This window comes from Miscanthus floridulus, chromosome 16 (assembly GCF_019320115.1).
Source record: "Miscanthus floridulus cultivar M001 chromosome 16, ASM1932011v1, whole genome shotgun sequence".
NCBI classification, from domain to species: Eukaryota; Viridiplantae; Streptophyta; class Magnoliopsida; order Poales; family Poaceae; genus Miscanthus; species Miscanthus floridulus.
In genome coordinates, this window is record NC_089595.1 from 112,598,317 (window position 1) to 112,623,755 (window position 25,439).

General features: G+C 43.5%; 2 protein-coding genes and 1 long non-coding RNA gene across 7 annotated transcripts; 2 read left to right on the top strand and 1 right to left on the bottom strand.

Moving 5' to 3' along the window:
* The first annotated feature begins 2,456 nt into the window (after positions 1 to 2,456).
* On the top strand, positions 2,457 to 7,055 carry LOC136512299 (uncharacterized). Of its 5 annotated transcripts, none has more exons than XR_010773027.1 (9): positions 2,457 to 2,858; positions 3,043 to 3,294; positions 3,396 to 3,468; positions 4,111 to 4,198; positions 4,316 to 4,542; positions 5,097 to 5,154; positions 5,634 to 5,681; positions 6,059 to 6,325; positions 6,840 to 7,055. It is a non-coding gene; the product is annotated as an uncharacterized lncRNA (long non-coding RNA). The 5 variants fall into 5 exon arrangements; XR_010773028.1 differs by having other exon boundaries at positions 4,319 to 4,542; XR_010773025.1 differs by having other exon boundaries at positions 4,111 to 4,542.
* Positions 7,056 to 8,749: 1,694 nt separating this feature from the next.
* LOC136511508 (probable sodium/metabolite cotransporter BASS4, chloroplastic) lies at positions 8,750 to 21,165 on the bottom strand. The gene is made up of 14 exons (XM_066505559.1): positions 20,733 to 21,165; positions 20,543 to 20,624; positions 14,850 to 14,957; positions 14,704 to 14,771; positions 14,357 to 14,435; positions 14,161 to 14,219; positions 13,985 to 14,053; positions 13,040 to 13,153; positions 12,200 to 12,221; positions 12,043 to 12,110; positions 11,260 to 11,345; positions 10,592 to 10,721; positions 9,393 to 9,494; positions 8,750 to 9,310 (listed from the first exon to the last, which is right to left on the bottom strand). The coding sequence occupies exons 1-14, from the start codon at positions 20,904 to 20,906 to the stop codon at positions 9,242 to 9,244; spliced, it is 1,230 nt and encodes a 409-aa protein (XP_066361656.1). The 5' UTR covers positions 20,907 to 21,165; the 3' UTR covers positions 8,750 to 9,241.
* A 2,181-nt stretch (positions 21,166 to 23,346) lies between these two features.
* On the top strand, positions 23,347 to 24,030 carry LOC136511303 (uncharacterized). The gene has a single exon (XM_066505420.1). The coding sequence runs from the start codon at positions 23,347 to 23,349 to the stop codon at positions 24,028 to 24,030; it is 684 nt and encodes a 227-aa protein (XP_066361517.1).
* The last annotated feature ends 1,409 nt before the right edge of the window (positions 24,031 to 25,439 follow it).

The following is a 25,439-nucleotide window of genomic DNA, read 5'->3' on the forward strand; positions in this document are numbered from 1 at the left end:
ATTGAGAGCTTGCTTTATTATTTACATTCATCTAGTTGAGCTCTTTAGAGTAGCAAGATTGAGAGCTCTTAGTGAGTGTTTACATAGCAAGTTTGTGTGCCTAAATAATCATTGCAACTAGAATTGTTGGATAGGTGGCTTGCAACCCTTGTAGAGCTAGAGCAAGTTTGTATTACGCTATTTGTCATACTAATTAAATTGCTCTAGTTGATTTGTAGATTTTTAAATAGGCTATTCACGTCCCCCTCTAGCCATATTAGGACCTTTCAATATGCTGCTTGAAACTTGGCCACAGAATAATAGTTGTCCACAAAGGATCCCATGTCAGGGTTCCTCATGCTGGTGATAACTGTCAGTGCATGTGGACATGGTTTACCAGTTAGTTGCCACTGCCTACAAGTGCAAATTTTCTGAGGTAAGTACACAACATGCCTTCTAACTTCTTCATCTTTGTACACCTCAGTGACCTTAGCTTCAGTAGGGTGGCCTTTGGAAACATGCATGTGACCTAGTCCCCTAGATGCAACATTGAGCTGATAGATGACAGCAGGCAATATACCAGGAGGCAATGCTATAGAAATCTTCCTTCTTTTGGCAAACAAGATCATTATTGAGGCCTTCTTCTTTAAGAATTGAACTACTCTCTCTGCCACCCATTTTATTGAGGCCATAGTGTTAGCTTCAACCCTTTGTGTAGATGCACACTTATGATCTTGTTTATTTATTTGAATCTGCATGTACAAAAAAGCCATACATAAGTATAATTGAAAGACTTCAAACCACCAGTTCAATGGAGAAGATGCAATGCAAACAAAAACTACAACAAACATGTGTATAAAATCAGAAAATGTACCCTGACACTGCCATCATGTTGGGTTCTGGCTCTAAGTTTCCATGGGCAGCCTAGAGCACCACAGCAGACCCTGTATCTTTCTGTGTCTGAATGCTCAGTAACAAGCTCAAACTCCCTTTTTATAGCATATTGTTTAATTGCTAGCCTAAGCTCCTCCATGCTAGGATACACAGTGCCTACACTCATATTAGGATTGGCCCTATCCCATTCATACAGTGGCTCTTCATGAGCAATGTCATCAACATCAACAGCTGCTGCATTCATGTCTTTATGCATCTGTGCTGACATAGCTAGAATTGGCACCTCTTGTGTACCATGTTCTTCCTCTCTTGCCTCAGCTTCCTTGAATCCCATAGCCTCATATATCTGATCCTCATCAACAAGCTGTGTAGCAGTACCATCATCTTTAGGGTTCTCTTGAATGGTTAGAATGCTCCAATCAACTACTACTACAGGTTGTTCATCATGGGGGGGGTGGGGTGCTACAAGTATCACCACAGCCTTCAACATCATTAGGCTCTGCACTATGTTCATTAGTCACACCAGAGACACATCTAGCTCTAGAAGCAGCTGAACTAGCATTGTCATTACACACACCTTTCTTGACAACATCAACTGTAAGAAAAGCCACCCTCTCATCCTAATGGTCCTTAATCATTTGCTGCACATGTTGATCCCTCCTAAGCTTCCACTCAGAACCAGTCTCTTGGTCTACAACCCAGACTGCAAGTGTTTGAGAAGGCCCCTAGATAGTCTTTGTTGATAAATCATCATGGAATTTAGCAAGAGAATACTGATCGTTCCTATCAAACCAGATGTCATGCTGCTGCTCTGCCATGTCCACTGGACCATATTCATCAGCAACATATGGACCAACCTTAACAACTAGCCTAAATGCACTGCCAGGATCGATCCTGGCATCATCATAGACATGGAAAAATATGAGCAAGTACAGACTAAGTACTACACACCTATTGTGATAAAGTGCTTACCAAGGAGGGCAATCACCAGTGGCCATTGCGACACGGATCAGATGGAGACGTACTACATCAATCGTCTATGAAGAAAATAGCAGAGCAAGACGAAATCAGCAAACATTAACCTAATCCCTAACCCTACTCGGCGCGGACTATGTGTCCCAGTTACGAAGTAGGGCACGTACCTTCGATCCGTCGATGATGGATGTGCCGAAGAACACCAAGGTTGCCGTCCGTGGTGGCCGTGGCGGTGGAGACAAGCAGGATGGGGGCGGCGGGCGGGCAGAGGAAGGAGGCGGCGGCGAACGAAATGGGGAGGGGGAAAGGGGAGAGGGCAACGACGCGTCTAATTGAAAGATGGCCGGGGGCAGCGGGGTCATTTCCCGTGCCGGTGCAAGCGTGTCAGCGTGCCACGTAGGCGAAAGTGGTAAAAATGAAAGGAGCGCGGACTAAAACGGTTAAATTTGTAAGCGTTATTGTAAAAGTGCGATTGCTGTAAGTGGCGATCGTAATAATAGTAAATATGTAAAAAGCCCCTCTTGGTCAGCGAACACTTTCACGATGAAATCCAGGTAACAAAAATCAAGCTCCTTCTACTATCTTGTTAACTGAACTAAGTTTTGGAACCATATCTGCACCTCCCTGATCTCGTCTCTCCGCGATCCGGCAGCCCTCAGATCCGCCAGCTCGGTGTGGCGCCATGGCCCCGCCGCGCTCCTCCCGCTCGCCTCTTTGCCGCATCACCCGAGCGGCGACCTCTGTGCCGCTGCGGGGCCTCGCGCCGCGGCTTCACCGTCCACACCACCATCGCCATTGCCTCGGCCTCCGCCTCCGCCTCCGCCCCCACCGCGGGCGCGGAGGCGACGTCCCCATCTCCGCCACCCTCGCCGCCAACGCAAACGCCGTCCTCTAAACCGGGATCCCCGGTGCTGGGCGGCATCGCGAACACGAGGTCCTGGTCGTAGTACTACGGCAGCGGCTTCTCCATCCGCGTGCCTCCGGCCTTCGACGACATCCTCGAGCCTGAGGTAATTAGCAACTTGGACTGTTTCTTCTCTCCTACGTCCCATCTTCCTCCTGCGGTTAGGGTTGCTTGCCGTCGCGGGGGGGGGGGGGGGGGGGGGGGGGGGGGGGGGGGGGGGGGAGCGGTAGAGCTCAGTGTTTGGTTTCAAATTGGTGAATGCTGACTCCTTCAGTCCTTCCGCGTCTCAGGACTACAACGCCGGGATGACATACTACGGGGGCGACAAGGCCAAGCCCCTCATGCAAAACTTGCTTCTTTATAGAAGACACATTCTTTCTGTTTACTCTAGACATCTATCATAGGACAGACCTTAAAGTCACTTAGTCGGAATGTGGGATGTAATTTTCAGCTACTGCTTCATTGACTTATGTTGCACTTTTTGCATCAATAGATCAAGAGATTAACGCATTTCAGGTTCAGGCTCGTGTTTTCACAGCAAGGTGAGCACGATTTATTTTCAAACTCTGCAATTTCTGCACGCACACGTTCTCTTGTGGCAACCTGACGTGATCTCGTTTTATTGGCATTCGTTGTCCTCCAGTTGAGATGGGAAACCGTTTTGCAGCATTGGTTCATCTTTGGTGGATTGTGCAAGCTCTTTGACACTGATATTAGTAAGAGAAAGCTCTGCAAATGTCTCTGACTCTCTTATGTTTGCTTTATGTAGACATTAGTTTTTCATGCCTACAGCTCTGTGTCTATCATAATGCCTGTTTTATCACAATGTATGGGTGGCCTTTTTGACTAGTAAGTATAGGCGAAATTGCTTATTTAGGAAGACATTGATGCCTAACGGATGACACTTAAATTGCCTAAGAAAATTTTGGGAGATGCAGATTGGGAGGATGGTGCGCTGACTAATGCAGGTGACATATTGTTGCTGACAGATCAATGCTGATCATTTATGTTCAGTCATTAAACTAGTCTGCCTTTTGTACAAAACTAGTTTTTTGACATCATCACCTTGCCTCCATTTGATCTGTATTTTTGCTCATTACACAAACAGGTGCAATGCATAAAAAAATGAAAACAGAGTTGTGTATTTTTTTTGCAAATAAACCGGGGGTGAGGGTGGGGCTATGGGTTGCAAATGAACAGACACTATACTTGCTTTTTCAGAATACATAAATTGCTTATTTAGGAAGACATTGTTGCCTAACGACTGACACTTAAATTGCCTAAGAAAATGTAGCTTCTTGTGCTTTCTCAGATCCGTGCTTTCTCTGTTGATTGGTTGCTTCTGTTCTTATCTGTAGGTCATAGCAACTGCAGCCTCAGCTAGGCCACTATTGGGCAGCATAAGCAGCATTTTGGCACTGCATAGCTTAGCTCTGTTTTCTTCAGGTTTGAGCAGTGGCTTGCCATATTCTCCCTAGCTTCTTTGCAGCCTCTTGGTGTTCGTATTGATTTATTTATCCTTTGTCTGACCTACTAGCTTTTGAGTGCTTGGTAATTTTGTAGCAGCAACCATTGAAGGGCGAGCCTGGTGCAAGCGGTAGAGTCTTACCGCCTGTGACCGGAAGGTCCCGGGTTCGAGTCGTGGTCTCCTCGCATTGCACAGGCGAGGGTAAGGCTTGTCACTAACACCCTTCCCCAGACCCCGCACAGAGCGGGAGCTCTCTGCCCTGGGTACGCCCAACAGTTTTGCCACAAACATCAGCTGTCCAACAACAGTTTCAGGACTTCAGGTACAACTTTTTGTTTACCAGCAGCAGTTCAGTGGACCGAAATTGATGTGTTTATGTGATCATTCCTTTCTCTCAGCTAAAGATTTAATAATTTTTATTCACTAGCTAGCTGCTGTAACTTAGCCTGCAGTTTTTTATGTTCATTCAGTGTTCTGAATTTCATGATACAGTGATGTACCTTTAAGCAATCATGACTTGTATGTATTATGCATCTATAATAGCAATGATACAATGGAAATTTGAAATAGCAAGAGTTGGGTCAGTGACTACTATATAAATAAGAGCACTTATATCATCAGTTGAACTTGCTCTTATTACTTTTTTAGTGCGATGAATTTTCAAAGTTTATTGAGTTTTGAGTGTTTAACAATAAAAGAGCATACTAGCATAGGTATGAGTATGACCGAAACCTTCTTTGTAAAGAAAGAGTCAATTAATAAGGCCTATATTATCAGATGCATTGATGCTGACACTGATTTGCTCACCATGAAGGAACTTTATATGGTCTGCTCATGACCATTTCTAAATGATGTTCCACAAATATTTGTTCGCAGGCAAAATATATAACTGATTTGGGAACTCTAAAGGAGGCATCCAAGATATTTGTACCTGGTGATTTCTGTTATCTTAGAATTGGATGCTGCGTTGTTTTCTTTACAAACAAATTAGATGACAATGAATATGAAGCGTTCACACATTTCAAATATCAATGATGAAAATTAATCAAAGTCGGGCCTAGCTTCTTGTGGTTTGTGCATTCTAAATGAGACAGATCATCTTATGATCAGTCTGACACATATTAATGTTTACAGCTTTGACTTACTTTGCATCCATGTTTTTAAACCTAGCAAAAATTGTGCCACTTACTGTCATGATTAGTTCCACAAAGTTAGCAAAAATTCTCCCAATTAGCATGATACCACGAATTGATGTGACTACATGTGCATTGATTAATTACTGAACTTCATTGGGAATAGGCAACTAAATATACTCTGACCAGGCAATATTGTGGCAAGATCAAGGCAAAATAATGCAAATGATTAGGCAATTTTATATCATTCTTCTGTAATCTCTCTGTTTTTTCTGTTCAGGTTCCAAGTTATCTAGCAGGGGGAGATCAGGTACAAAGCACAAAGCAGGTATGATGTGTGCAATATATGTAAATAAGTACATCTGTGGTGAGAGAGGAATTTATATTTTTGGAGGATGATTGGGTTGGATTTTAGAACCATGTCAGTTAGGCGCCTGCTTCTTTTAATCGAATCTCTACTTTTTTTTGCAAATAAACCAGGGGTGGGGGTGGGGGTGGGGTAGGGCTGTGGGTTGCAAATGGACACAAACACTATACTTGCTTTTTCAGAATACATAAATTGCTTATTAAGGAAGACATTGTTGCCTAACAAATGAGACTTAAAATGCCTAAGAAAATGCAATCCACTACAGCATTGCCTAAGAAAATGCAGCTTGCTGTGTTTTTTTCGGATCCTTGCTTTTCTCTAGTGATTGGTTGCTCCAGTTTTCTGCAGGTCATAGCACCTGCAGCCTCAACTAGCACCTCCAGCATAAGCAGCATTTTGGCACTACATAGCTTAGCTCTGTTTTCTTCAGGTTTGATCAGCGGCTTGCCATGTTGTTCTTTTTTGCAGCTGCTTGGTGTTTGTATGGATTTATTTATCTTTTTGCCTGACCTACTAGCTCTTTTTGAGTGCTTGGTAATTTTGTAGCAGCAGCAGCAGCAGTTCTACTGAAACATCAGCTGTCCAACAACAGTTCAGGAGTTCAGGTAATGTCTCTCTGCAGTTTTTAGTTTACCAGTAGCAGTTCAATTGGACCGAAATTGATGTGATCATCAGCTGTAACTCGGCCTGTAGTTTGTTTAGTTTCAGTCAGTGTTCTCAATTTTCGTTTGGTACACCCTGTTGGTTTTGGTAGTTGCTGAGTGCAAAATATTGGCTCAGCTGCATCTGTTGGCTCTTGAAACATTGTATCTAAGAAATCATAGTCAAATTCTGGTGGTGGGTTATTCAAGTCCATAACGCTTGTGGTATTTGTCGCCTACAATGAAAAGATAATGTGTTAGTGCAATGATATTTCTGTTTTTAACACAAGACATCAATAACAATATTGATTTGGGCAATATAGGCACCTCAATTAAGCAATACTACTACTAGTTTTAGACAATAATGTCTTCTCAAATAGGCAACATAAGGTTTTGATTTTTTTTAACATATGCATCCTTTTTTATCTCCATCTAGCAACAAATTTATGACATATGTTATCCTTGTTTTAACATACAGGATGCAGGCCATGTAGACACAAGATGTAGGCCATGTACAGAGAAGTTGTGCAAATGTGTGCTTTCCTAGGGACTATATGTATAGCGTTGTGCTCTAGAAAACTGCAGATGCAAAATGTGTTCTTCTGAGATGGGAAGCTTACTGCATGTATTTTTTTTTTCTGAATACAAATTGCCCCTTTTTTGAACGTGCACCTGCAGTACCTAAAAGCATATGTCTGGGCCTGATTTGCTTTTTCCACAATAACCGTGGTCAGTATCTGGGCCTGGGCCGCGCAAGCCAATAAGCTTGCATGAAAACGGCGGAAAAACTTTTCTTCCGTGCGCCAACACAATCCAGCAATTAGCATTGTTGCTGAAAAAGGGATATAACAGTTCTAATTTACTAAAAACGGTAAGGCCGTGCGGATAGTCCAAATTACGGCCGGCCGTATTTTAGCTGCTTCCTTTTTTTTAACAATAATAACAAGATTGGAAAAAAAGATATCCGGGCTCTTATATATGCACAATCCTACGCAACTGGTATAGCCGTATAGGCCTTGTGGCTGAGTAAAGTTCCGACAGTATAGTTCACACTTCACACTAAGAGACCAACGAAACCTAAAAACCTTGGATTCACTAGCTACTCGAAGAGAGAGCTAGATCCGTCTGGAACACTACCAAAGAGGGGCATAGATTTTGCTCAAACTAAATTTGGACTGGTTATAGCGTTTATGTGGAGCCTTGAATTCCTATCAAGTTCAAAACATTCTGCGAGTGCGTAATCAAGCAAACTTTATTTGATCGAAGTCAGTAGGGGAACCCCAACCTATTTTTTATATATTTTTTATTCCAGGCCTGTTTAAATTCGCTCTCATGGGAGTCGAACCCAGGCCTGGTGCTCTAACCACAAGTGCGTAATCAAGCAAACTTAGCCATCAAGGCCAACTGAGCGTGGATATTTTGTTAGTGGAGACCTACTTATTCAGCGAAGCCTCCTATCTAGTTTGATGCTCAAATTTAACTAATTTCTCTAGTGATAGTAAATGTGGTTATCCATAGTGAAATCGTCTGTGACAACTTTGTTAACCTTAAGCAGTGGCGGATGCACGATGCGGGATAAGGGGGGGCTAAAACAATGGAGATGTTGATTTGCATGAAGATTTAATGGTGAAATCAAGCTTTTGCTACAGTGATTAGGCTTGAAATCAAGACATTAGGGGGGGCTGGAGCCCCCCCAGCCCCCCCTTTGGATCCGCCACTGACCTTAAGATATCCCTAATATACTTATAGAGATTGTGTGAGATCTGTACTATACTTGGCGAGGAAAAAAAATCAAGATCCACCACCAAAAAAAAACAGTAAGGGACAATGGTAGTCGGTCCTCTTTTGTGTTTTATTGATACCACCGATATTTATCATATTTCTTTGTCATTTGTCATGCTAAGAGTATGTTTAGCTGGATAAATTATTTTCCACATTTGGGTCGTTCTAAGAGAATCTTGTATGGCTTTCCAAACCACCACACATGCGATGCGTCCACCTTGGCAAAGAAAAAGGAAAAAATATTCATGGCACAATTGTGGCTACAACTGAACACTATTCATCTTGTGACTTGTCGCCACTCAAGACTGAACAACGAGCGCTCTGACTCGGTCTTGTGACTTGTTGCCAAAAGCACCCACAATGGACTTCGGGCTGCCGCGTGGTGCCTGTAAGCAGAACAAGCGGTACCTCTCTGTGTGTGGGCAGCATGCCCAGCATGTATCAGCGGACCTCACACCAGTCATCCAAAAGTACCAAAACAAGATAAAGTAAGCTGCCGCGGCCCGGTCATACTTGTTCCTTCTCTGTCTTTTTTTCCCCTTCCCCTTCGGGGTCATGCTCTCAAACCGCCTCTTGAACGGGTAACGTCCGAACAAAAATGCAAAATATAAGTTTGAATAGGTTACATCCGAACAAAATATAACATCTCAGTTTTAGAAGTGAAGGAAAACATAACATCCACTACAACAGCACCCATTCACGCCTCGAAAGACAAGCCTCTCGATTGGAGATTAAGAGCCTGTTTGGATCCCTTTCTCTAAACTTTACAGGTCTAAAAGCTTTAGAGCACTTTAGCTCACTTTTGAGTTCTAAAGCTCTAATGTGAGATGGGCTAAAGTTTAGAGTTAACTTTAGACCACTTGTTTGGAGTTTTAGCTCTAAAGTTTAGAGGAGGAAATCCAAACAGGTCCTATTCCATTTTCCTGCTTTGAAGTCGAGACATATAATGACCTTCACGAAATCAGCTTTGCAGTCACCAATTCGTCCATTACTGGACTTGCTGGAGGACAAGTACAATTACATCTTCACAAAATCAGCTTTGCAGTCAGCAATTCCTGACTAATTCTCTGTTTTGCACGCCAAAATTGAATTATGGAGTTACTTTGGATTACTAAACTGTTGATCCCTCCTGCGCCACCAATTTACTATGATAGAATCGACAATGATCTGCAGAGTGTTTTGGACATTAGAAATGACCCCACCGGAGAATGCAAGTGACACATAGCAATTAAGTCTTTGCAATGAGAACCTGGTTAATGTGTGCAAAAACACAAGGGATGACTAGAAGTCCGGACTCCCCGAGGGCTCCTCCAAGCTGCTCAACCACAGTTATCATCACTGGCAATGTTTTCTACATGAATAAGAAGAAAGTCAGACAAAATATTTTGATGTCATGAGAGCAGAATAACAAATCATCTTGTTTTCCATGCACACAAACGGTTTTGCGTCTCGTACTTTTCTTATCTTAATACAATGGCACACAGCTATCCTGCATGTTTGAGGAAAAAAAGCAGAATAGCAATTTCACTTTTAGCTACTCGTGTTTTTGAACAACTTCAATAAAAAAATTGATTTAGGGTCGGATACTCTCGTATTCGTCTCAATCCACATGTATTGAAGTGGATTGAGGTGTAAGTCTAAGTTCCATCCCAATCTACTTCTAACGCATGTGGATTGAGGTAGATACGAGGGTATCCAAACAAGCCCTCAAATGGATCCATTCCAAGCAGGTTTTCCAAGTTACTTCAAATCTAGTAACAGGCATGTGCCAGTAGACATTCTTGCGGTAACTGGCCCAGTAATGGATAGAAGAAAGTAGCAAACTTTACGGGAAGCATGCCAACTGCCCAATTAGATCGGTTTCTGTCAACACTAACCCGGTCAAATGGGCAGTAATTTTCCTGTCTGCCTTTTCTAGTAAAGGCATTTTTCCCATTTGTTTCTCGTCTCAATAAAAATATGAAGTTGTGTTTATTTACCATAAAATTCTGAAATTTACCCTTAATCAATTATTAAACGGTACTGTAATAACATAGACAATCCCAGAAGAGAAAAGCATACCCTCATCCTCCCATAGCTGGCATGCTAACGTTCAGCTAGCAAAACTGAATAACTGATTACAATCACTTGTCAATGGCTTGGCCGCTTGACTATGCTATGCCTTGCCCGTTAAGTTGGTAATTCAAATTTAGGGTAAGTTAGGAGATAAAAGATCATTTTAAATAGCTTGGATTCTGCATAAGTTCAATTTGTTGGAAGGCCCCTCTAGACCATCCACTACATACAACTACACACTAAACTGCAAATCCAGGGCATGATGGTACACAGTTGCTAACACCTTGGTCCCGAGCTAGAGGCAATATCAGACAGGCAACCATATGGTCGCCTGTAGGAGTTTGGTTAGTGTCATTTACAAGCTTTCTGTTTATTTTAGGGATGATGACTGACCTGACTGGACACCAAAATGACAGCTCGTGTGTACTCTTTCTTTGCAAAGACTGAATCCCCTTTCTTTCCAAGACGTGACAAGATATGCAACATTGCAATGTTGAAAGCCAACAGTGCAAGATGTATAAGCCTGTGACAACAGATGTGCTCCTGTTAGATATTAAGGTGTAGATAAAGTCAAAGCCATGCTGCAGTTTATATTGGAGATTTGGAGGTCAAACGAAAAGGAAAAGACTATGCAGCACTATCGACAAGCAAGAAAGATTTTTTTTTTTAAAAAGAACTGTTAAGAACCATTGAAGCAGGGTAATCCTTGTTAATTTGTTTCTTTTTTATTGGGACAGAGAGTATTGACTCGACTTAATTGTTGATTACTTAGTAAGGCTGTGAATCCGAGTAGCAAGTGCCAAGTGTCACAATCCAGTGTAAAATCCAACACAGCACAGCAATGACAGAATAATGTTATATGTACCACTACTATGATATAATACTGAATAACAGTAGGTGGGCTGTCTTAATGCAATGCCCAGGGTTGTCTTACCCCCACAGGTCAAGGCTTTTTTTTATAGGAAAAATGGATTTTCATCCTCCCTTGAGAATTTGTTCAATATCCACATAACAAGATCTACAAACATTCTCATTATGATAAGCTCAGAAGACAAACATACACTCCAACAGTAATAGCAGCAGCAAAAGCTTCCACTTGAACAGATAAGATCAATGCTCTTGATCTACTTATTTGAATCCATGGGACCTGTCAAATGAAATGTTTCAGAACTGAAGTCCAAACATCAGAGACATGCAAATTTGTAATATATTGAACACAAACTGCAAAGCAACATAATCTAAAGAGCAACTCCAAAAATCTTTCTCCCAAACCAAAATATTCTCAGTTTTGCTCTATTTGAACTTGAAGGTTGACTTCTGTAGTGTTCTTGTTATACGGTTGGATCAACGCAGAGCCCACTCAGCACTTGCTAATGCTCAACTTCAATAAGGATACGTCTATGAATGCATATAGCTACTAAGTTGCACTCTTGTCCTTGCTTCTCCAAAAGGAGCTGGCTAATTGCCTTGGAAACACTACATATGAACCCAAAAACATGACATGTTGAAGGACGAATCAAGGGAGCCAGATATTACTGATATATCAAAAACGAAAACAATTCTTCACTCTATGAATTAGCCTGACTACAGGTCTACAACCAACATTTTCTACAGAAGCAGCATAATAAATAGAGCACCTGAAACAACCAATAAACCAAGCATATATAAATTTTTATTTTTATTTTTTTTGTAAGCTCAAGTTAGCATCGCTGGACGCAGTTCTATTACCTAATTGTGTAGAATATAACAGTCCAATAAAATAAACAAATGTACTTGCCAAATGATGACTAGTCATGCAAGTAAAGAACATGTCAACTGACTTATGTTTCGAATTAGAGATATACTAGGCTGAGAAGAACTGCATTTCCAACTGAAAATCCTTGTTGGTTTCTATCAACAAAATCAGCAATACCTACATAAGAGATACACGAATGGCAATTAATATTCATAACCTGGAGGGGAGAGACTGTCAATAAATGGAAGGTATTAAATTCTGCACACCTTTTGAGGCTTCTCGAGCAACCTGACAAAGAATGAATCATCATGAGTATCTCCGGGAAGCTTCAGTTATTTCAGGCTTGCACTATAGTATTAAGGCCTTGTTTAAATCCAGGGTGTAAAGTTTTGAAGTGTCATATTGGGTGTTATATGAGGGTGTTGCATGGAGTGTTCGGATACTAATAAAAAAATAAATTACAGAATCCATCAGTAATCCGCGAGACGAATTTATTAAGCCTAATTAATCCGTCATTAGCATGTGTTACTGTAGCACCACATTGTCAAATCATGGGCTAATTAGGCTTAAAAGATTCATCTCGCAAATTAGTCGCAAACTGTACAATTAATTATTTTTTAGTCTATATTTAAGACTCCATGCATGTGTCCAAACATTCGATGAGATAGGGGAGTAAACTTTTGGGGGAGGAACTAAACAAGGCCTAAGACAGACATAGGGAGGGATGGTAAATTCAATGTGTAATCCAAAGTTAAAAACAGAAAAGCATTATCAAGCACTTAAAATAGATTAGTTCAAACTAAAAACTATTTTGGTTATTCTTTGCATATCCTAGTCAGAAGATTCAGTTCACATTCTACTAAAGGAAAATGCAGACTTCGCCAACACTGTACTCCTAAACTGCCACCACACAAATCATGTTTACCAGACTATATTAATCATGAAAGGCAGTTACAACTTACAAGAAACTTAGAATGAGCCCTCTTGTTTTTCACTGCCAAATATTAAACTGAAAGGATGTCTGCGCATAATGGCTGCAATCCTATTGTATTGAGATGAAACAAGGAGATGCAGTGTGGAGTACAAAGATATGAATAATCACATACCTTCCCTATAATAAGAGGGATTAGAAGTCTGGTGACCAGACTTCTAAATAACTTCTCAGTAGGCAAAGACACCCCAGCTCCAGTGCCAATATATCTTGCAAGAGAAAGAGGTACCTAATCCATGATCACAAAGAAGAATGACCTGATTGCACAGAATAGAAATGGTTTTTTGCCTTTCGAAAAGTTAGTTTACATAGAAAACTAGGCAGGCTTATAATCTACACATCCTCCATTTGAAATTACAAGGTGCATTTTGTTTCGTTAGGACAAGCTTTTGACCAGTAATTACTTTATTAATAGTTTAATACATAACTTTCTGGCACCAAATTGATGTTACCAGATTCCAATTAAAAAATACTTATGATTATGATTTTGTATTACATAAATGACATATTAATGGAGTAATTATAGGCCAAAGCCTTGTCCTAATGAAACGAGATGCCCCTAAACAGTGGGTGGTCTTGGGTTCAGGCCGCAGTTAACTTATATTACTACTATTTGACTCACGCAGAAATTAGGAGGCCTAATGTGAATAACCAGTCTAAACTCAGATGAATACAACGAAACATCTGTAACAGAACATGTCCATGCCAAGCTTAACAGAACAGATTCATTACAGTGCATTTTTTTTATCAATAATCCAATTCCTTTACACATCTGGGACTGATGGATTATATTTAAGAAACTATCATGTCAGTGGATAATCACTTGACATGTAAAACAAAAAAGAAACACATGATTTCAATCAAACTCAGCTTGGAAGACAATAAAAAGTAACACCTTGCTATGGATCCATCAGCATTTTAGGTTCAATGACTTTGGATCAAAGCTGCGTCACTATAAACAACCAAGCTAAGCCTATAATTTCATATTGAGTGGATTTGCCTAGTCACTGATGCCATTTGCACATAAATAAATAAAAAAATACAGTAAAGCCTTGCTTACAATTATAATGCCAAGTAAATTGGATGCAACTGTCATTGCAAGAGCAAGTGCAGAATTACCACCAACAAGCTGCATAGTAGAAAATTAAAGATATATTAGATTGTAATGCTAGTCTAGCCATATAAGAAACTATGTGTAGTATTAAATGTTAGTAGATACTTGGGGACAAGTAGTACCTGTGTTAGTATGACTCCACTTGATAATGTTGTTGGCATGCAGCAAAATATAGCTAATCCTGTAAGATGCAAAATATGTCAAACATACAAGGTACTAGGAGCACAGATGTATGAGGTAAAACCTCATGGCAATAAGAAATGACAGAATGAGAACATAAATCCATCAGAAAAGCATACATGTGCTTGACCCATTTACCAGTGATAAATTCACGAGGGAAGAACTGAACTTGCATGATAAATTGAGAAACAAAGGGTGTAAGCAGCAAAATAGATCCCTGGAATTATACACAGTAAAATAAGATGTTAGCAAACTTATTGAGGGTGCTTGAATGACCAATAGAAGTAGGGAATTGGCATCTCCAGAAACAACCAGAAAGGCAATTATTACTCCTGGTAAACAAATAAATGCTATGGAATTTCCTGAAATTATATCTTGGTTCAAAACGGGATTGAGCACTTCATTCAACATATTTACAGTTATGACCAAAGAACAGTATTAGAGCATGCAAGTCCGACAGCCACAGAATAAACATAAGGTCATACTAGTCCATATAATCCAGCAGGCCAAGCTTCTAATGCTGTACCAAGCTCCTTAGTTCGCAGGGTCAGTCCTATGAAGCCAATAGGAAGCTATTAGCTTACAGAAGTAACAGCACAAGGATTCACACGAATAGGTTTAGCAACCAAACCTGACATAACGAATATCCCAAAAGTGCTGAACTTCGACAGGGAGTATTCGTGAGCAAGGCATCCAAGAGTAGGATCTAGGAGACCGAGTATGACCCCACTAATGAGAGCTTAACAATGGGAAAAATGCAAATCAGTCCACGTAAGTTCAAAACCGGAGACATTTTTTGTTTTCAAAAAAATAAATGGAGACATTTGCATGCTCTTGTCAACTACTATCTCCATCCCAAAAAGAGTTATGTTTTTTACTTTCAGACATCGTGTTTGACCGTTCGTTTTATTCAAAAAATTTATATAAATTATAAAATAAATAAATTATTATTAAAGTATCTTTAATGATAAAATAAGTCATAACAAAATATATGATATTTATATAAATTTTTTGAATAAGACGGATTGTCAAACAAAATGTCCAAAAGTAAAAACCGACACTCTTTTTTGGGACGGAGTGAGTACATAGCAATATCGTGAAAACCAATTGTAGACATACTGTTGAGCTGTTTATGGGTTGTATGTATTGGTTCAGGCCCAAGAGGCCCATATTGATGTATATTTATATGTGTACTTAGAAAACAGAAAGAGTGAGACTTCCAGATATTTCCATAACAACATGGTGTCGGAGCTGTCCTGGGGGATGGCGGAAGCGACCACCTGCTCTACCTCGTCGGCGTGACGGTGGCTGGCGGAGAGGCGTGAAAGAGGCAGAGAAGCAAGCTGCTCAGGTGGAGGAGGAGGCCGCCGCGCGAGCTCAAGCCCGAGAGGAGGCGCAGGCGCCTGTTGTCCGAGGGAACGGCGTGTGCGTGAGCAGGCAAGAAGGGCCGTGGCGGAGCTGATTGGAATCGGCGAGAGGAGCTTCCAAATCGAGCGGTGGTGCTGCAAGGAGGAAGTGAGGTGGAGTGGGCTGCTGCGCAGTGAAGAAAGAGCTGCCGCAAGTCTGTGATTTTCGAGTGCTCTGCATCAGAAAGAAGGGAAGCTCGAGCTGTGGATTGAAGGGAGATAAAGAGTGGTGGTTCTGGTGGTGGCTTGCTTGCTCGAGAGTAGACAGGGAGGCACTGCGGTTGTGTACTGATTGGGAGCGGTAAAGGAGGAGGATTGGAGCAGGGACTGGAGAAAGGCGCTGGATTTGCTAATAGGAGAGAAATTTGGTGACAGTTTACTGCTTGACAGCGGCAGGACTGCAATTGAAGGTAATGCTGGGTGGATTTGGTGCTTCCTTCTGATTTGGGGAAAATAGAGGAGAGCACCGTGAGGGAGAATAAGCAAGAAATTGTTGTCGTCCTGTGGATTTGATATTTCTTCCTGGTTTCTGGGAAGAAAGAGAGCAGCTGTGTTGGAGCATATTGTAGTTGTGCTCCAAAATCGAGCTTCTGTAGTAGAGCTGCTGCTAGCTAGTGGAGGTTTGAGTGCTTGAGGAAGAGGAGGTGAAGTGTGGTGATAGCAGAAACTAAGTAATGGCAGAAAGTGGAAGGATTGAGCAGATGTTTGAGAAGTTGGCTGAAATCCTCACCGTTAAGGAACTTGTGAAGCTGGCTCAATTATTTTTGGCGAGGACCTCTGAACTAATGTCAGCTACAGAAGAGTCAAATGTGAAGGAGAAGATGGAACAATTGCAAGGAAGCTCAAGGGGGAGCGAGTTTCCAAAGGAAAATAAAAAGGCAACTATGCTCGACAATCTCATCAATCTCGCTCGTCCTGACAAAGGTACATATGCAAATTGGATACTTGATTCAGGTGCATCTAGACATGTCCCGGGTGCATCTAGTGAGTTTGAATCATATAGTGCATATCCATCCACACATAGTGAGACTACTCAAACAGCTGATGGAACATGCCAACCTATTAAAGGTGTTGGTTCAGTAAAATGCTCTCCATCAATTACACTGTCATCGGTTTTGCCTGTCCCCTCCTTTCTAGTTAACTTACTATCATTAAGTGCTTTAGTTGATCAAATGGACTGTCAGGTTTCTTTTGATCGGGAAAATTGCATCATTGAGGACAAGAAGACTGGAAAAGAACTTGGAATTGGCATCAGGTACGGTGGGCTATGGTTCCTAGACCGAAAGAAAGATGACAAGTTCTTGGGCACTGCACTGACAGCAAGTATGAATGAAGATGAAGCTAAGTGATGCTCCAACATTGTCGATTAGGCCATTTATCATTTGATACTATAGTAAAAGTGTTCCTAGAGATGATGAGGAAGGTGGACAGGAGAAAGCTTGTGTGTGATGCATGTGAATATGGAAAGCATACAAGATCGACATATGTAAGCAGGGGTCTAAAGAGCTTATCTCCATTTATGCTTGTGCACTCTGATGTGTGGACATGCCCGATCACCTCATTTAGTGGAATGAGGTACTTTGTTACTTTTATTGATTGTTATTCACGGGTGACTTGGATATATCTCATGAAGCACAAGAGTGAAGTACTTAAATGTTTTCGGGATTTCTGTTCATTTATTGGGAATCAATATGATGCTCAAATTAAAGTATTGATGACAGACAATGGAACAGAATATGTGAACAATGAGTTTGTCAATTTTCTATCAACCAAGGGAATATTGCACCAAACCATGTGTCCTGATACACCTCCACAAAATGGAGTAGCTGAAAGAAAAAACCGTCATATCTTGAAGGTTGCACGTTCACTTATGTTTACCATGAATGTGCCGAAATTCCTATGGAGTGAGCCAGTGATGACGGCAGTATATTTGATTAATTGTATGCCTTCAAGATTGCTTGGTTGGAAAACTCCTTTTGAAATGTTGCAAGGAAAGAATGAATTTATTGTTCCACCAAAGGTATTTGGATGAACTTGCTTTGTCAGGGATCATAGGCCTTCGAGCAGTTAAGTGTATATTTGTGGGGTACTCATCAAGTAGAAAGGTATATACTTGTTGGTGTCCCACTGAAAGACGACTATTTGTAAGTATGGACGTAACATTTCGAGAATCTGAACCCTATTATGGGGAGAAGACTGATTTGAGTTCCTTGTTTGAGCTTAATGATCAAAGTAGTGAGGATGGTCAAGAGGGGGAGGATGACATAGATGTGCCACAAGACAAGGAAGAAAATCAATCAAGGGGATCAGAAACTATCACAGGATTGATTCCATACAATGTGGGTAATGCCCAAGTAAATGAGAGGCAAGAAAATATGGGCAATATAAATATACATGCAAGGCAAGAACAAGGCACTCTTCGAGTTTATACTAGAAGAAAGAAGACAGTTGAAGTGCAGCCAGTACACCAGCAAGTTGAGCAACCACAATTGGTAGAGCAGCAAGAGGAGCAACCAGAGTGTTTAAAAAAAAGATTTGACCAAGGGGAGGGACGTCCCCCTGATTTTCATCTTAAGAAGTTGGTGCCGTGACTCGAACCCGGGCTGGCTCAACCAACCGCTTCTTTGGCGTGTTGTGCTGACCAGTTGCACCGTGAGAGATGTTGATGTTACTGGTACTGAGGTTGATCGGTCTACAGAAACAGGGGGAGAAGAGGTCAAACCTTCTATTAACTTGCCTATTGCTTTAAGAAAGGAAGCAAGGAGTACAGCTGGAAAACCTCCAACAAGATATGGGTTTCAGCATGATATAAGTAATTATGTCTCATATGAATCATTGTCTCCCACATATAGAGCATTTATTGCATCATTACAATCCCTAAAGATTGGAAAGAAGCAAAACTAGATCCTAAGTGGCATAATGACATGCTCGAGGAGTTAGCAGCACTTGAGAAGAACAAGACATGGGAACTTGTACCCTCTCCTATGGGAAAGAAGAAAGTTAGCTGCAAATGGGTTTACACAGTGAAGCAAAATTCTGATGGTAAGATAGAGAGGTATAAGGCAAGACTGGTGGCAAAAGGATATAGCCAAACTTATGGAATTGACTACGACGAGACATTTGCGCCGGTTGCAAAGATGAGCACGGTGAGGACACTAATCTCTTGTGCAGCTAATTTTGATTGGCCATTGTACCAATTGGATGTCAAGAATGCATTTTTGCATGGAGATCTTCATGAAGAAGTTTATATGGAAATCCCACCTGGGTTTGCTACCGCACAAACCAAAGGATAAGTATTGAGACTGAAGAAATCTTTGTATGGTCTAAAACAGTCGCCAAGGGCATGGTTTGATCGATTCAGGCGTGCAATGTGTGGTATGGGCTACTGGCAGTGTAATGGTGATCACACCCTGTTTTATCGTCACTCTGGAAATCGTATTACTATTCTTGCAGTGTATGTTGATGATATTATTATTACCGGTGATGACACTTTGGAAATAGCTCAACTTAAGGAAAACCTAAGCAAAGAGTTTGAGGTCAAGGATTTGGGTCAACTTCGATACTTTCTAGGCATTGAGATAGCAAGATCTGCTAGAGGAATTGTCCTTTCACAACGAAAGTATGTTCTTGATTTGCTAAATGATACAGGTATGCTTGGATGTCGCCCTGCTTCTACACCTATCGAGCAAAACCACAAGTTGTGTGCTCAATCTGGATAGCCAATAGATAAAGAGAAATATCAAAGACTTGTGGGACGCTTGATTTATTTATGCCATACAAGGCCCGATATAACATATGCAGTAAGTGTGGTAAGAAGGTATATGCATGATCCTAGGAGTGGACATATGGATGCGGTCTATAGAATCTTGAGGTATTTGAAGAGTAGTCCTGGGAAAGGATTATGGTTCAAGAAAAATAATCACCTAAATGTGGAAGGCTATTGTGATGCGGATTGGGCAAGCTGTCTAGATGACAGGAGGTCGACGTTTGGCTATTGCATCTTTGTTGGAGGAAATCTAGTATCATGGAGGAGCAAAAAGCAGCCAGTGGTGTCTCGATCAACGGCAGAGGCAGAATATAGAGCCGTGTCTGTGTGTCTAAGTGAGATGTTATGGGTGACGAACTTGTTGTCCGAGTTGAAGCTAGGGAAAGGTCCCATGAAGCTTTGGTGTGATAATAGATCAGCGATTAATATTGCTAATAATCCAGTTCAGCATGACAGAACCAAGCATGTGGAGATTGATCGCTTTTTCATCAAGGAGAAACTCGACAATGGAACACTCAAATTGAGTCATATAGCTTCGGGTGAACAAGTAGCAGATTGTTTAACAAAAGGGTTAGGAGTTAAAGAATGTATATCAGCTTGTAACAAGATGGGCATGATTGATATTTATCGCCCATCTTGAGGGGAAGTGTTGAGCTGTATATGGGTTGTATGTATTGGTTCAGACCCAAGAGGCCCATATTGATGTATATTTGTATGTGTACTTAGAAAACAGAAAGAGTGAGACTTCCAGATATTTCCATAACAACACATACTAATCTCTATACATCAACTTCAATCTTTTAAAATCAGATCATCCTTGATTTACACCGAAACTTTCTGCATTCGAGAAATAAACCCACCTATCCCTACTCCACTGTGTTTCAGCTGTCTATAGTAAAATTTCAGGATGGCACAGATGCAAATGCTATTTGGGATTTGGAGCTAATAAGTGCATTAAACCATTGTCAATTGTGCCTATATTGGGCCATGAAGTACAAAAGTCCACCAACTCCACAATAGACAAGCGTCACTTTTTTTCCCTGATATATAAGCAGACAAGCATCGCATTTTACATACACAAACAGCAGTACGAACTCGCCCATCGATACGCGATTAAGCATCAGCTGGGATCGCGTAGAAGCGGGAACTCACCAAGCGGGAGGAAGTTGCTACGCGCGAAGTCGAGCAGCGCGGAAGGCGGAACCGCGCGTTTGCCTCCATTATCGCCACCGACCTGCGGAGCAACCGAGCAAGCAGGCATTTACAACTCGACCGAAGCATACCCCTAGGAGTAGCGAGGAGCGTGTAGCTTGAGGCGAGGGGGTCTCGGTTTGGACGTTACCGGCGAGGCTGCTCCACCGGCGGCGGCGCGCAGAGGCCGCAGGCGAAGGGGCACCGCAGAGACGACGGGGGTGGACACGAAGGCGTTGGGTGTTGGGCACCGGCCGATGACGCTGGCCCGGGCGGTGAGGACGGATGGGCGGAGCAGGGACAGGGAGGGATGGTAGGTTACCATCGCGGAATCGGAGACGAGACACGAGGCGGAGGCCGGAAGCCGAAGGAGAAGCCGGCGCGCGTGGCCACCAAAAAGTGGTGGGGATCGGGCTAGCAGCGGCCTGCGAGGGGCCTCCGGCCAACGGTTCGTTATGAGATCCAACGATCCTCATCGCAGGTTTGACAGATCGAATGGCTAACAAGACGAATGCGTGCTGCGCCAGAGATTTGGAGATAGAGATGTGTCGTTTACCCGCCGCCGCCTCGCACGTGGTCGCCGCGCCGCCACCGTATCCCGGCCCACTGGATGTCTTGATGCCACCGCTGCGTCCCGCACCGCAAATGCTCGTTTTGCGCACAGGCGAGTTAGAGCTGGAGCTGGGCAGCTCCTCGCCGTCGCAGCCTCGCACATGCTCGCCGCCGACGTCGCTGCCACTCTGCTCGACTGGCTGTGGCAGTGTTTAGCAACGACGGGAAAGGCGCAAATCAGTCCAGTTAAGTTCAAAACCGGACACATTTGCATGCTCAAAAAGGCATTTCTGAACTGAAAAAGAGAGAGACAATTTTCTGTCTAGATCAAAATAAACTAATTAAAATTTCATTAAGTTGATTAGAAGTGGTTTTATCCTTTTCTTAAAAAGATATCGCTAAACACCTAATAAAGTTTTTAAACCACAAAAAATGTCTCTAAGGCTTATAAAAACTATAAGAAAACTTTAGGGATAGATTGGGACATGATCAACTCAAAAAAAATATTTAGACCTTATAAAAATATTCTTCTTAAATTTTGATTTAGCACTAGAAAAATGGAAAAAAATCCAAAAAACCTAAAATTTTATTAAAAAATAAAATCGATGTCTAATTTCATTATGAAAAAAATTCACAACAAAAACACGAGATGCAACCATCATTAATGAATTCAGCATTAACGTCTATTGCATTTCTTTTTTTGTTGTTGTAGAAAATTTATAAAGCATGTTTAGACATTGACTATAATATTTTAGGGTTTTTTTCTAGATTTTTATATATTTTCTCATTTTTCTAGAGTTAAATCCATTTTATGAAAGCTTCTAAGTATACTTTTCACAAGCTCTAAATATTTTGGGCTCATGTGCGTTCCCAACCCTCCCGGTCGCCATGCGCGCATCAGCCATCAAACGGACAAGGCACGAATTAACGAACATCGAACATGGCCACTCTACTTCCACTTGAATACTCAACATGTAAACGGTTGTTTGGATGCAGACCTGGGAATCTCGCCTGGTCCAGGCATCTATTCAATTTTTTGCCCGGTTTGTTTCGCTGAAAAAACAAATCGAAATACTATTCCAACTAATTTATTATGAGAGAAAAATACTATTTCGACGAAATATAAGACAACTGAACAAAGCCTTTGACTATCCGGGTTTAGATGCACCTGTGCGAGCTAGAGCTCCTAGGTCAGGGCTCGAGACAAACAAGCCATAAGTGTCGTTGGCCCGCGGGCATTGCTACTTCCTGGTTCCTGCTTATTTGCTTAGTTATTGTCAGTTCAGCAGTATTTCTACTTCATCAGCTCGTTTTGCTCTGTTTGTTTAATTTGGTTTATCAAATTTGTATTTTGGTTGGCTAATTTAGAAAGCACGGTGAAAATAGGAAAGAAAACGGCAAGGGGCACTCTTGCATGCTAAAATTGACACGGAATTATTTGGGGCATTTGGTGAACCAGTGGTGGTGTAATGGAGTCATATGTGTTGGAATGTAATTGAGCTAGTGGGCCTGTCTATCGTGACTCCCCACATGGCCTATATATGTACACTGACTATGCCTGATTAATACATTGAGTATTCCACTCTTTCATGGTATCATGCGAGGTTACGATCCGTACCCTCCGCTTCCGCACACTTAAACCCTAGCCGCCGCCGCTGATCCCCACGGTCGGCCGGGTCCACGCCGTCGCTGGGCAACATCCGCTCGCCGGCCTCCTAACCCCGCACGTAGCCGCGCCGATCCATCGCCGGCTTGCGCCCCGTACGTCCGCGCTCGCGTCGTACGTCTACGATCCGCAGCCGCCGCCCCAGCCTCCTTCGTCGCACGTTCCCGTTCCGAAGCAGAGGCAGGCCCGCTCGCGTCGATCGTCCGCAGGCCACACCATCGCTGTACGCCCGCGCCCGTTCTCGCCAGCTCCCGATCCAACGACCATGGCGGAGACCGAAGAGGAGCGCCAGGCGCGCATCGAGCGCGAGAAGGCCGCAGCCACCCGCACCGCCGTCCTCGACAAGTATGAGGCCGATCATGCCGACGTCCACGCCGCCGCCATCGCCGTCCTCAACATCAAGGTGCTCGTGCCGGTGGTCCTGGATCGCACGGCCAACAACTACAACCGTTGGCGTGCCCTCTTCCTCGTCGTCTTGGGCAAGTACGCCCTCACCGATCACGTTCTCACCGACGTGGTCAACGCTGATCGGCCGGTGTGGGTGTAGATGAACTGCACCGTCCTCACGTGGATCTACGGGACGATCAACGCCGACCTGCAGCAGTCCACCATGCTGAAGAACCCGAATGCCCACGTCGCCTGGCTCCACCTGGAGGACGAATTCCTCGGCCAGCGTGAGTCGCGCTCGCTGTTGCTGTCCGTCGAGTTCCGCACGGCGAAGCAAGGGTCATCCTCCATCACGGACTTCTACCGACACCATGAGACGACCGCAACCCTCCGCGACTTCGGCGACCCCGTCGGCGACCGCACCCTCGTCCTCACACTACTCCGCGGCCTCAACGGCAAATTCCGCCCCATGGTGACGAACATCAAGCTACGCCAGCCGTTCCCGACCTTCACGGAGGCACGCACGCTGCTGCTCCTTGAGGAGATCGACCTCAACGACGTCATCGCCGACACTGACGCCCCACCCACCCCAGCGCCGCCGACACTCATCACCGACTCGTCCGGCTCTGGGACCCGTGCTCTCTCCGGCCGTTCAGGTGGCGCTCCTGTCCACGGCAGTGCCACTGGTGGCGGCCAGGGCAATCGCCGCCAACCCCGTGGCCGCGGCGGCAAGCAACAGCAGAACCAGCAGCCCGGCACGCCCACTGCTGGTGGCCCACGTCCACCCCCGCTCCTCTACAACACGTGGGCGGGGACGGTTCAGTTCTGGCCACATCCACAGTAGCCCGGCAACGCTCCAGGCGCGTATCGCCCCCCACAGGCGGCACTCACGGCTGTGCCTCAGCCACAACCACACCCCTATATGGCGCCATACGGCTACGGCGTCGGTGCCCCTCCCGGGTTCGGCTACGCCCCGCCACCACCACAGCAGCAGGCGTGGACTCCCATGCATGGAGGGTCCTTCGACACATCGTCCCTCACCAGCAACTTCAGTACCATGTCACTGACTCCACCTGGATCAGGTGAATGGTATGTTGACTCTGGTGCCGGTGCTCACATGGTCAACAACGCTGGTATAATTTCATCCTCTCACACTCCTTTGTCATCAAGTCCTTCATCTATCATTGTTGGTAATGGGGCTTCGCTTCCCGTTACTTCCGTCGGATCTCACTCGTTTTCTACTTCGCGACGTCCTTTAGTTCTTTCTAATGTTTTAGTCTCACCCAACATTATTAAGAATCTAATTTCCGTTCGTCGCTTCACTACTGATAATAACTGTTCTATCGAGTTTGATCCTTTCGGCCTTTCTGTGAAGGACCTTCAGACACGGAGCGTGATCGCCAGGTGCAATAGCACGAGTGATCTATACCTGTTCTTTCCGCCGACACCACCCAGCACCACCGCCCTCATCGCTGCCGCGTCCTCCACCACACTTTGGCATCACCGTCTTGGTCATGTCGGTCATGAGGCTCTGTCCAGGCTTATTAGTTCCAATGCTATTTCATGTCATAAGCGCCATGATACTCATGTTTGCCATGCCTATCAGCTTGGTCGCCATGTGTGCCTCCCTTTTAGCCTGTCAAACTCTCGCGCAGAGCGCCCATTTGATTTAATACATTGTGATCTTTGGACATCCCTAGTTTTTAGTGTGTCTGGTTACAAATATTATCTTGTTATTTTGGATGATCACACGCACTATACCTAGACATTTCCTTTATGCCTAAAATCCGACACTTTTGGTGCAATCTCTAATTTTTTCTCGTATGTGTGCACGCAGTTCGACTCCTCCATCAAGGCAGTTCAGTGCGACAATGGCCGTGAATTCGGTCATTCCTCGGCCCGCACGTTCTTCCTCACTCATGGTGTTGTCCTTCGCATGTCGTGCCCATACACCTCTCAACAAAATGGGCGGGCCGAGCGCACTCTTTGCACTGTCAACAACATTGTGCGCTCTCTCCTGTTCCAGGCCAGTCTTCCTCCCATTTATTGGGCTGACTCCTTACACACCGCCACCTATCTCCTTAATCGTCACCCCACTAAAACCTTAGACGGCCAAACCCCCCACTTTGCTTTATATCGCACGTAGCCCTCCTACGATCATCTTCGTGTCTTCGGCTACGCCTGCTATCCCAACTTATCATCCACAGCTCCACATAAACTATCACCTCGCTCTTCCTTGTGCGTTTTCCTAGG

Excerpts from the sequence above, each read along its gene's own strand:
- LOC136511508 (XM_066505559.1), bottom strand. The coding sequence starts at position 20,906 with ATGGTAACCTACCATCCCTCCCTGTCCCTGCTCCGCCCATCCGTCCTC. Across the intron at positions 20,625-20,732 it reads CCGGTGGAGCAGCCTCGCCG|GTCGGTGGCGATAATGGAGG; the intron begins GTAACGTCCAAA and ends GTTGCTCCGCAG. Across the intron at positions 9,495-10,591 it reads TCATTTTGGTGTCCAGTCAG|AAAACATTGCCAGTGATGAT; the intron begins GTCAGTCATCAT and ends TTATTCATGTAG.
- LOC136511303 (XM_066505420.1), top strand. The coding sequence starts at position 23,347 with ATGAACTGCACCGTCCTCACGTGGATCTACGGGACGATCAACGCCGAC.